The 13,600-nt window shown below is 39.7% G+C and overlaps 1 protein-coding gene across 3 annotated transcripts in view; it reads left to right on the plus strand.

The window, feature by feature from the left end:
- Positions 1-13,600, plus strand: part of NTNG1 (netrin G1) — a 397,703-nt gene that overhangs the window by 220,158 nt on the left and 163,945 nt on the right. For all 3 annotated transcript variants that reach the window (XM_053693779.1, XM_053693777.1, XM_053693778.1), the window contains exon 4: positions 5,741-5,913. In XM_053693779.1, coding sequence (XP_053549754.1) covers positions 5,741-5,913 — 173 coding nt within the window. The remainder of the gene's footprint in view (positions 1-5,740; positions 5,914-13,600) is intronic.

Here is a 13,600-nt window from a genome sequence, read left to right on the forward strand (position 1 = left end):
TATACACACAGTGTGTGTATTGTGTGTATGTATGTATGTGTGTGTGTATATATATATATATATATATATATATATATATATATATATATATATATAAAATAAAACAACCTTGGGGACAAATAGGATATGTTTTGAAACATGTAAATAATAAACATAAGGCTATTTCACTCATTGTCCCACAGCTACATTTGAAGTGTGTGTATTTGAGCACCTATAATCTGACACATGTTTTACACTGATCACTGCAGATAAAGCAGGCACAATGCACACTTGTTTTGTGTGACCTGCAGTGGGGAAACCAAGGAATTCCCAATTTGCTTCTTTATCTGTGGCTGCCAGGATATAAAGCACAATAGGGAAGGGATACTACTCTCACACACCCACATTGGTTATACGGCTGTGTTTTCACAAAATTAGTTCTGCCTTCCCTCTCACTGACTGTTAGCTTCTCCCAGCACTTCCTGCAGAGGTCTGATGATGTCATCATCTCACTTCAGCTGAATAGTAAGTGGGCTAGCAGGAGAAAGGGCATTACAAGCCCTAGGTTAACTGTGAGAGCACCAGCAGGGAAATGCAACTTTATTTGTTATCTGGTTGTAAATAGATGAGAGTAAAGAGATTAGCTGGGCCCTCCAGTGGCGGATCTCCAGGGTCCAGTGGCTGCAAATGGTTGATGCGACATTTGGGACCCTGGACATTCCATCACTGTTAAAATGTAAAAAAAAATAAAAAAATTTAAATCACTTATTTTGCCCTGGGGGGCACAGCATTCCAATTGGGGGGGCATTGCCCCAATGCCCCCCCTTAGAGCTGACCCTGATGACTACTTGTCTATAATGCTGTTACTAGATTGCTCTATACTAACTACATGACTACTTGTCTATAATGCTGTTACTAGATTGCTCTATACTAACTACATGACTACTTGTCTATAATGCTGTTACTAGATTGCTCTATACTAACTACATAACTTGTCTAAAATGCTGTTACTAGATTGCTCTATACTAACTACATGACCTTATAATGCTGTTACTAGATTGCTCTATACTAACTACATGACCTTAAAATGCTGTTACTAGATTGTTCTATACTAACTACATGACTTTATAATGCTGTTACTAGATTGCTCTATACTAACTACATGACTTTATAATGCTGTTACTAGATAGATCTATACTAACTACATGACTTTATAATGCTGTTACTAGATAGATCTATACTAACTACATGACTTTATAATGCTGTTACTAGATAGATCTATACTAACTACATGGCGTTATAATGCTGTTACTAGATTGCTCTACATGACTTTATTATGCTGTTACTAGATAGATCTATACTACTACATGACTTTATAATGCTGTTATTAGATAGATCTATACTAACTACATGACTTTATAATGCTGTTACTAGATAGATCTATACTAACTACATGACTTTATAATGCTGTTACTAGATTTCTCTACATGACTTTATAATGCTGTTACTAGATAGATCTATACTACTACATGACTTTATAATGCTGTTACTAGATAGATCTATACTAACTACATGACTTTATAATGCTGTTACTAGATAGATCTATACTAACTACATGACTTTATAATGCTGTTACTAGATAGATCTATACTAACTACATGCCCTTATAATGCTGTTACTAGATTGTTGTATACTAACTACATGACTTTATAATGCTGTTACTAGATAGATCTATACTAACTACATGACTTTATAATGCTGTTACTAGATTGTTCTATACTAACTACATACCTTTATAATGTTGTTACTAGATAGATCTATACTAACTACATGACTTTATAATGCTGTTACTAGATAGATCTATACTAACTACATGACTTTATAATGCTGTTACTAGATAGATCTATACTAACTACATGACTTTATAATGCTGTTACTAGATAGATCTATACTAACTACATGCCCTTATAATGCTGTTACTAGATTGTTGTATACTAACTACATGACTTTATAATGCTGTTACTAGATAGATCTATACTAACTACATGACTTTATAATGCTGTTACTAGATTGTTCTATACTAACTACATACCTTTATAATGTTGTTACTAGATAGATCTATACTAACTACATGACTTTATAATGCTGTTACTATATAGATCTATACTAACTACATGACTTTATAATGCTGTTACTAGATAGATCAATACTAACTACATGACTTTATAATGCTGTTACTAGATAGATCTATACTAACTACATGACTTTATAATGCTGTTACTAAATTGCTCTATACTAACTACATGACCTTATAATGCTGTTACTAGATAGATCTATACTAACTACATGACTTTATAATGCTGTTACTAGATTGTTCTATACTAACTACATAACTTTATAATGTTGTTACTAGATAGATCTATACTAACTACATGACTTTATAATGCTGTTACTAGATAGATCTATACTAACTACATGGCTTTATAATGCTGTTACTAGATTGCTCTATACTAACTACATGGCTTTATAATGCTGTTACAAGATTGCTCTACATGACTTTATAATGCTGTTACTAGATAGATCTATACTAACTACATGACTTTATAATGCTGTTACTAGATTGTTCTATACTAACTACATAACTTTATAATGTTGTTACTAGATAGATCTATACTAACTACATGACCTTATAATGCTGTTACTAGATAGATCTATACTAACTACATGACTTTATAATGCTGTTACTAGATTGTTCTATACTAACTACATGACTTTATAATGCTGTTACTAGATAGATCTATACTAACTACATGACTTTATAATGCTGTTACTAGATAGATCTATACTAACTACATGACTTTATAATGCTGTTACTAGATTGTTCTATACTAACTACATAACTTTATAATGTTGTTACTAGATAGATCTATACTAACTACATAACTTTATAATGTTGTTACTAGATAGATCTATACTAACTACATGACCTTATAATGCTGTTACTAGATAGATCTATACTAACTACATGACTTTTTAATGCTGTTACTAGATTGCTCTATACTAACTACATGACTTTATAATGCTGTTACTAGATTGCTCTATACTAACTACATGACCTTATAATGCTGTTACTAGATTGCTCTATACTAACTACATGACCTTATAATGCTGTTACTAGATAGATCTATACTAACTACATGACCTTATATTGCTGTTACTAGATTGTTCTATACTAACTACATGACTTTATAATGATGTTACTAGATTGCTCTACATGACTTTATAATGCTGTTACTAATACTAGATTGCTCTACATGACTTTATAATGCTGTTACTAGATTGTTCTATACTAACTACATGACCTTATAATGCTGTTACTAGATTGCTTTACATGACTTTATAATGCTGTTACTAGATTGCTCTACATGACTTTATAATGCTGTTACTAGATTGCTCTACATGACTTTATAATGCTGTTACTAGATAGATCTATACTAACTACATGACCTTATAATGCTGTTACTAGATTGCTTTACATGACTTTATAATGCTGTTACTAGATTGCTCTACATGACTTTATAATGCTGTTACTAGATTGCTCTACATGACTTTATAATGCTGTTACTAGATTGCTCTACATGACTTTATAATGCTGTTACTAGATTGCTCTACATGACCTTATAATGCTGTTACTAGATTGCTCTACATGACCTTATAATGCTGTTACTAGATTGCTCTACATGACTTTATAATGCTGTTACTAGATTGCTCTACATGACTTTATAATGCTGTTACTAGATTGCTCTACATGACCTTATAATGCTGTTACTAGATTGTTCTATACTAACTACATGACCTTATAATGCTGTTACTAGATAGATCTATACTAACTACATGTCCTTATATTGCTGTTATTAGATTGCTCTACATGACTTTATAATGCTGTTACTAGATTGCTCTACATGACTTTATAATGCTGTTACTAGATAGATCTATACTAACTACATGACCTTATATTGCTGTTACTAGATTGTTCTATACTAACTACATGACTTTATAATGCTGTTACTAGATTGCTCTACATGACTTTATAATGCTGTTACTAGATAGATCTATACTATATTTTGTTTTTTACCGATTCAAAGCCATTCCACGCTATTTGAAAACTACCCAATGCCAGTAATGCATTCATGTGTTCCAGTCAATAAACAAATTCTTGAAACAGATTTCCATAAGATTATCAGTTTGCTCTGATTCTGTAAATTGAACCTACTGAAAACCTGTTGATTTGTTTGCATGTTAGATCTTTGCAATTTGCTGAAGTTTTTTTCAGTGTTCGTTATTGCACTTGCTCTGTTAACTATATTGTTTTTATTTATTTTTCTAGAATACAAAAAATAAAATTAAAGTTCAAATTACACTTTAAGTTCCAGATTACGAGTAGAGTGCAAAATTGCGCTCCACTCGTAATACCAGCGCATGCGAATGTGCGCTGTTATTTGAAAAGAAACGCAATGCAAACGCGACCTCGCATTCACATTGGATGGAGGCTTTGCACTCATGAGATCGGGTTTCCATAGGCTCCAATGGGAGCCTTGTTCTCATGCCGATAGTCACGGCAGAGAACCTAGCACATCGAAGGGTGTAAGTTGCACAGCGATGGGCAGCAAAGTGAAAATATATATGAATATATACATATCTATATATGTGTTCAAATGTGTATTTATACCTAGTAACTCATAAATATATAAGCATATACAAATATATATTTACTGTTTTAACACAGTCCCCATAGAGTGCAATGTAAAGGCGTTTTTTAGTGCCGTTTTTTTCCAGCACCCCATCTCCCCTCACTTTAACCTCTTAAAACTGCTTTGTGCCATTATTTATAAAAAATAAAGTAAAGAGGCTACACGTGTTTATTTATAAAAAAGGAACCTCACACTTTATTTTGGGGACAATTGGGGGATATTTTTTAAATTAATCAGAGTTCTGACCTCTGGTTAATTTTTGGAGCACAAATTTGCTACGTCAAGCTCGCGGTAGCATCTTGTAAAGGCTGGTTATTTAACATGCGCCCTTTATATTGGCGCTCCACTTAATCTAGCACTTAATATGTTAGACGAGTAAGGAAATTAAAAACAAATGTTCATTTTTTTTCAATCTAAATGAGTGTTTGAGTGTTCGAACATGTTAATTAACAAAATACTTCAAATCATAGGAAATTATTAACTGAACACCATCAATATTTTAATTAATTATCTATCATGTTTACTTTCACTTGACCCCATATCTATGCTAAAATACCCTTGAAAATCCAGCAACAATGCAAGATTTTCCCAAAAGCTGCATTCAATATTTTTGTATGTTAAATCTAACAAATTGAGATCTACGCCAAGAATCAAATTTTACTAAGTAGGAAGGATTATCACTAAGGGCCCGACGATACGTGTTAGACTATCTCACCTGAGCGTCAAGGTTTTGAATATCGGCCCTAAGTGGGTAGAGCATACCTGCCACTACATTTACGCCCTGTAGGAACTGTGTTGTTATATACCATAAAGTTAAAATAAAACACCAAACGGGACATTCATCTTATCTTATCAAAACCTGCAAGAAAAAGCTTTATATGTGCTAGAGAGGGAGAATAAAAAATGTGCTTTATTGTTAAACAGTTGTCATCTGTTAATATACATTATTCCATTTGCCGTTTTATTGTTGCTGATGAGTGATACTATGTAATTTCCCTGTTTATCCATAGGTGTAAGTGCAATTTGCACGCAAATACATGCGTGTTCACCAACAACCGCCTGTCCTGCGACTGTGAACACAATACGACGGGGCAAGACTGCGAGCGCTGTAAGAAGAGCTACCAGGGGCAGGCGTGGAGTCCTGGCTCCTACCTCACCATCCCTAAAGGAACAGCCAATATCTGTGAGTACATCGGGAGCTCTCCAGAGTATGGAAGTATGTGTAAGGTCATTTTACATGTGACTGAACATTTAACCCATTAAAAAACTCGCTGTCATTGGGCCACTTTACCCTTACACGGAACTGACCCTTTAATCCATTAAACATGTCACTGTCATTAGGTCATGAGACTGACCCTTTACCCATTAAAAATGTCACTGTCATTAGGTCACTTTACCACTACATGAGACTGACCCTTTACCCATTAAACATGTCATTGTCATTAGATCACTTTACCCCTACATGAGACTGACCGTTTACCCATTATACATGTCACTGTCATTAGGTCACTTTACCCCTACATGAGACTGACCCTTTACCCATTATACATGTCACTGTCATTAGGTCACTTTACCCCTACATGAGGCTGACCCTTTACCCATTAAACATGTCACTGTCATTAGGTCACTTTATCCCTACATGAGACTGACCCTTAACCCATTAAACATGTCACTGTCATTAGGTCACTTTACCCCTACATGAGACTGACCCTTTACCTATTAAACATGTCACTGTCATTAGGCCACTTTACCCCTACATGAGACTGACCCTTTACCCATTAAACATGTCACTGTCATTAGGTCACTTTACCCCTACATGAGACTGACCCTTTACCCATTAAACATGTCACTGTCATTAGGTCACTTTACCCCTACATGAGACTGACCCTTTACCCATTAAACATGTCACTGTTTTTAGGTCACTTTACCCCTACATGAGACTGACCCTTTACTTATTAAACATGTCATTGTTATTAGGATACTTTACCCCTACATGAGACTGACCCTTTACCCATTATACATTTCACTGTCATTAGGTCACTTTACCCTACATGAGACTGACAGTTTACCCATTATACATTTCACTGTCATTAGGTCACTTTACCCCTACATGAGACTGACCCTTTACTTATTTAACATGTCACTGTTATTAGGATACTTTACCCCTACATGAGACTGACCCTTTACCCATTATACATTTCACTGTCATTAGGTCACTTTACCCCTACATGAGACTGACAGTTTACCCATTATACATGTTACTGTCATTAGGTCACTTTACCCCTACATGAGACTGACCATTACCCATTAAACATGTCACTGTCATTAGGTCACTTTACACCTACATGAGACTGACAGTTTACCCATTATACATGTTACTGTCATTAGGTCACTTTACCCCTACATGAGATTGACCATTACCCATTAAACATGTCACTGTCATTTGGTCACTTTACCCCTACAGAAGACTGACCCTTTACCCATTAAACATGTCACTGTCATTAGGTCACTTTACCCCTACATAAGACTGACCCTTTACCCATTAAACATGTCACTGTCATTAGGTCACTTTACCCCTACATAAGACTGACCCTTTACCCATTAAACATGTCACTGTCATTAGGTCACTTTACCCCTACATAAGACTGACCCTTTACCCATTAAACATGTCACTGCCATTTGGTGACTTTACCGCTACATGAGACTGACCCTTTACCCATTAAACATGTCACTGTCATTAGGTCACTTTACCCCTACATAAGACTGACCCTTTACCCATTAAACATGTCACTGTCATTAGGTCACTTTACCCCTACATAAGACTGACCCTTTACCCATTAAACATGTCACTGTCATTAGGTCACTTTACCCCTACATAAGACTGACCCTTTACCCATTAAACATGTCACTGTCATTTGGTGACTTTACCGCTACATGAGACTGACCCTTTACCCATTAAACATGTCACTGTCATTAGGTCACTTTACCCCTACATAAGACTGACCCTTTACCCATTAAACATGTCACTGTCATTTGGTGACTTTACCGCTACATGAGACTGACCCTTTACCCATTAAACATGTCACTGTCATTAGGTCACTTTACACCTACATGAGACTGACAGTTTACCCATTATACATGTTACTGTCATTAGGTCACTTTACCCCTACATGAGATTGACCATTACCCATTAAACATGTCACTGTCATTTGGTCACTTTACCCCTACATAAGACTGACCCTTTACCCATTAAACATGTCACTGTCATTAGGTCACTTTACCCCTACATAAGACTGACCCTTTACCCATTAAACATGTCACTGTCATTAGGTCACTTTACCCCTACATAAGACTGACCCTTTACCCATTAAACATGTCACTGTCATTAGGTCACTTTACCCCTACATAAGACTGACCCTTTACCCATTAAACATGTCACTGTCATTTGGTGACTTTACCGCTACATGAGACTGACCCTTTACCCATTAAACATGTCACTGTCATTAGGTCACTTTACCCCTACATAAGACTGACCCTTTACCCATTAAACATGTCACTGTCATTAGGTCACTTTACCCCTACATAAGACTGACCCTTTACCCATTAAACATGTCACTGTCATTAGGTCACTTTACCCCTACATAAGACTGACCCTTTACCCATTAAACATGTCACTGTCATTAGGTCACTTTACCCCTACGTAAGACTGACCCTTTACCCATTAAACATGTCACTGTCATTTGGTGACTTTACCGCTACATGAAACTGACCCTTTACCCATTAAACATGTCACTGTCATTAGGTCACTTTACCCCTACATAAGACTGACCCTTTACCCATTAAACATGTCACTGTCATTAGGTCACTTTACCCCTACATAAGACTGACCCTTTACCCATTAAACATGTCACTGTCATTAGGTCACTTTACCCCTACATAAGACTGACCCTTTACCCATTAAACATGTCACTGTCATTAGGTCACTTTACCCCTACATAAGACTGACCCTTTACCCATTAAACATGTCACTGTCATTAGGTCACTTTACCCCTACATAAGACTGACCCTTTACCCATTAAACATGTCACTGTCATTAGGTCACTTTACCCCTACATAAGACTGACCCTTTACCCATTAAACATGTCACTGTCATTAGGTCACTTTACCCCTACATGAGACTGACCCTTTACCCATTAAACATGTCACTGTCATTAGGTCACTTTACCCCTACATAAGACTGACCATTTACCCATTAAACATGTCACTGTCATTTGGTGACTTTACCGCTACATAAGACTGACCCTTTACCCATTAAACATGTCACTGTCATTAGGTCACTTTATCCCTACGTGAGACTGACCCTTTACCCATTAAACATGTCACTGTCATTAGGTCACTTTACCCCTACATGAGACTGATCCTTTACCCATTAAACATGTCGCTGTCATTAGGTCACTTTACCCCTACATGAGACTGACCCTTTACCCATTAAACATGTCACTGTCATTAGGTCACATTGCTGTTGCCTTGTGCCTGTCTTTTGTCACTGAAACTGGTAGACATAAGTGACTAGCCTGTTCTAGCAGGAAGAGGGCTCTTGAGTCATTTTTTGTGCAGACAAGTCCGTAATCAATGAGGTGTAAGATCAGTGAGCAGTATAATGTCTTTTACTATCATTCTGCTCAATTAATTTTTTAATATAGTGCTTAATCCTTGTTCAGCTGACAGGGACTGGGAGGGGAGCAACGGTGATGGGAACTTAATCTAATAAACAGGGAAATGAGCAACTGTGGCCTGTGCTGCCCGTAACTGTCTCCCGCAAAAGATTAATATCCAGCTCAGTCTGTACAGTTAAAAATATGCAGAGACTGCATGCGGTCTCATTGTGGTGTCTCACAGACTGCACGCTGTCTGACTGAGTCTCACTGAGGTGTCTCACAGACTGCATACTGTCTGACTGAGTCTCACTGAGGTGTCTCATAGACTGCACGCTGTCTGACTGAGTCTCACTGAGGTGTCTCATAGACTGCACGCTGTCTGACTGAGTCTCACTGAGGTGTCTCATAGACTGCACGCTGTCTGACTGAGTCTCACTGAGGTGTCTCATAGACTGCACGCTGTCTGACTGAGTCTCACTGAGGTGTCTCATAGACTGCACGCTGTCTGACTGAGTCTCACTGAGGTGTCTCATAGACTGCACACTGTCTGACTGAGTCTCACTGAAGTGTCTCATAGACTGCACGCAGTCTGACTGAGTCTCACTGAGGTGTCTCATAGACTGCACGCTGTCTGACTGAGTCTCACTGAGGTGTCTCATAGACTGCACGCTGTCTGACTGAGTCTCACTGAGGTGTCTTATAGACTGCACGCTGTCTGACTGAGTCTCACTGAGGAGTCTCATAGACTGCATGCTGTCTGACTGAGTCTCACTGAGGTGTCTCATAGACTGCACGCTGTCTGACTGAGTCTCACTGAGGTGTCTCATAGACTGCACGCTGTCTGACTGAGTCTCATTGAGGTGTCTCATAGACTGCACGTGCTGAGGTGTCTCATAGACTGTACACTGTCTGACTGAGGTGTCTCATAGACTGTACGCTGTCTGACTGAGGTGTCCCATAGACTTACGTTGTCTGACTGAGGTGTCTCATAGACTGCACGCTGTCTAACTGAGGTGTCTCATATACAGCACATGCTGAGATGTCTCGTAGACAGCACACAGTCTCACTGAGGTGTCTCATAGACTGCACGTGCTGAGGTGTCTCATAGATTGTATGCTGTCTGACTGAGGTGTCTCATAGACTGCACGCTGTCTGACTGAGGTGTCTCATAGACTGCACGCTGTCTAACTGAGGTGTCTCATATATAGCACATGCTGAGGTGTCTCGTAGACAGCACACAGTGTCACTGAGGTGTCTCATAGCCAGTATGCAGTCTCACTGAAGTGTGTCTCATAGACAGCACACACTGAGGTGTCTCATAGACAGCACATGGTAACACTGAGGTGTCTCATAGACAGCATGCAGTCTCACTGAGGTGTCTCATAGACAGCACACACTGATGTGTCTCATAGACAGCATGTAGTCTAACTGAGGTTTCTTATAGACAGCAGGTGGTGTCACTGTGTTATCTCATAGACTGCACGCTGTATGACTGAGGTGTCTCCTGCATAGACTGCACATTGTCTGACTTTTCTCTTACATAGACTGCTCACTGTCTGAGTGAGGTGTCTCATAGACTGCACACTGACAGAGGTGTCTCTTACATAGACTTCACACTGTCTCACTGTGATGTCTCATATACTGCACACTGTCTGAGTGAGGTGTCTCATAGACTACACACTGACTGAGGTGTCTCTTACATAGACTTCACACTGTCTGACTGATGTGTCTCATAGCCAGCAGGCAGTCTCACTGAAGAGTGTCTCATAGACAGCACACACTGAGGTGCCTCATATACAGCACGTGCTGAGGTGTCTCATAGACAGCACACAGTCTCAGTGAGGTGTCTCATTGTCAGCATGCAGTCTCACTGAGGTGTCTCATGGATAGCACACACTGAGATGTCACATAGACAGCACAAGATCACACTGAGGTGTCTCATAGCACACACTGAGGTGTCTCATAGACAGCACAAGGTCACACTGAGGTGTCTCATAGACTACACACTGACTGAGGTGTCTCTTACATAGACTTCACACTGTCTGACTGATGTGTCTCATAGCCAGCATGCAGTCTCACTGAAGAGTGTCTCATAGACAGCACACACTGAGGTGCCTCATATACAGCACGTGCTGAGGTGTCTCATAGACAGCACACAGTCTCAGTGAGGTGTCTCATTGTCAGCATGCAGTCTCACTGAGGTGTCTCATGGATAGCACACACTGAGGTGTCACATAGACAGCACAAGATCACACTGAGGTGTCTCATAGCACACACTGAGGTGTCTCATAGACAGCACAAGGTCACACTGAGGTGTCTCATAGCACACACTGAGGTGTCTCATAGACCGCACAAGGTCACACTGAGGTGTCTCATAGACAGCATACAGTCTCACTGAGGTGTCTCATAGACAGCACACAGTCTCACTGAGGTGTCTCATAGACAGCACACATTCTCACTGAGGTGTCTCATAGAAAGCACACACTGAGGTGTCTCATAAACAGCACAAGGTCCCACTGAGGTGTCTCATAGACAGCATGCAGTCTCACTGAGGTGTCTCATAGACAGCATGCAGTCTGGCTGAGATGTCTCATAGCATGCAGTCTCACTGAAGTGTCTCATAGACTGCATGCTGGCTGACTGAGGTGTCTCTTACATAGACTGCACACTGTCTGATTGTGGTGTCTCATACACTGCACACGGTCTGGCTGAGGTATCTTACATAGACTGCACACTGTCTGAGATGTCTTATAGACAGCAAGTGGTCTCACTGTGGTGTCTCATAGACTGCATGGTGTCTGAATGAGGTGTCTCATAGACTGGTCACTGTCTGATTAAGGTGTCTTACATAGGCTGCACACTGTCAGATGTGTCTCATAGACAGCATGTGGTCTAACTGAGGTTTCTTATAGACAGCAAGTGGTCTCACTGTGGTGTCTCATAGACTGCACGCTGTATGACTGAGGTGTCTCCTGCATAGACTGCACATTGTCTGACTTTTCTCTTACATAGACTGCACACTGTCTGAGTGAGGTGTCTCATAGACTGCACACTGACTGAGGTGTCTCTTACATAGACTTCACACTGTCTGAATGAGGTGTCTCATAGATAGCATGCTGTTTGACTGAGGTGTCTCATAGACAGTATACGGTCTGACTGAGATGTCTCATAGACAACATGTGATCCCACTGTGGAGTCCCATAGACAACATGTGATGTCATTGAGGTGTCTCATAGAAAGCATGCAGTCTGACTGAGGTGTCTCATAGACAGTATACAGTCTGACTGAGATGTCTCATAGACAACATGCAGTCCCCACCGTGGAGTCCCATAGACAACATGTGATGTCATTGAGCTGTCTCATAGAAAGCATGGAGTCTCATTGTGGTGTCTCATAGACCACATGCAGTCTCACCGTGGTGTCTCATTGACAGCAAGCAGCTTCACTGTGTTGTCTTATAGGCAGCACGGTGTCTACCTAAGGTGCCTTTTAGACAGCATGCAGTCTCACTGAGGTGTCTCATAGACGGCAAGTTATCTAACTGTGTTGTCTCATAAACTGCACGCTGTCTGACTGAGGTGTCTCATAGACTGCATGCTGTCTGAATGAGGTGTGTAATAGACTGCACACTGTCTGACTGAGGTGTCTCTTACATAAACTGCACACTATCTGACTGAGGGGTCTCTTACATAGACTGCACACTGTCTGACTGAGGGGTCTCTTACATAGACTGCACACTGTCTGACTGATGGGTCTCTTACATAGACTGCACACTGTCTGACTGAGGGTCTCTTATATAGACTGCACACTGTCTGACTGAGGTGTCTTTTACATAGACTGCACAGGGTCTGACAGAGGGAGATCCAGGGGTGTGAGATTAAGGTGTGTAAGATTAAGGGGTGTGAGGTTCAGGGGTGTGAGAAGATTTAGGGGTGTGAGAGTGATTCAGGGATGTGAGAAGAAGATTCAGGGGTGTGAGAGAGATTCAGGGATGTGAGAAGAAGATTCAGGGGTGTGAGAGAGATTCAGGGGTGTGAGAGAGATTCAGGGATGTGAGAAGAAGATTCAGGGGTGTGAGGAGAAGATTGAGAGATTCAGGGGTATGAAAGAGATTCAGGGGTGTGAGAGAGTGATTCAGGGGTGTGAGAGAGATTTAGGGGTGTGAGAGAGTGATTCAGGGGTGTGAGAAGAAGATTTAGGGATGTGAGAGAG

The sequence above is a fragment of the Bombina bombina genome, chromosome 10 (genome assembly GCF_027579735.1).
Source record: "Bombina bombina isolate aBomBom1 chromosome 10, aBomBom1.pri, whole genome shotgun sequence".
Classification (NCBI taxonomy): domain Eukaryota; kingdom Metazoa; phylum Chordata; class Amphibia; order Anura; family Bombinatoridae; genus Bombina; species Bombina bombina.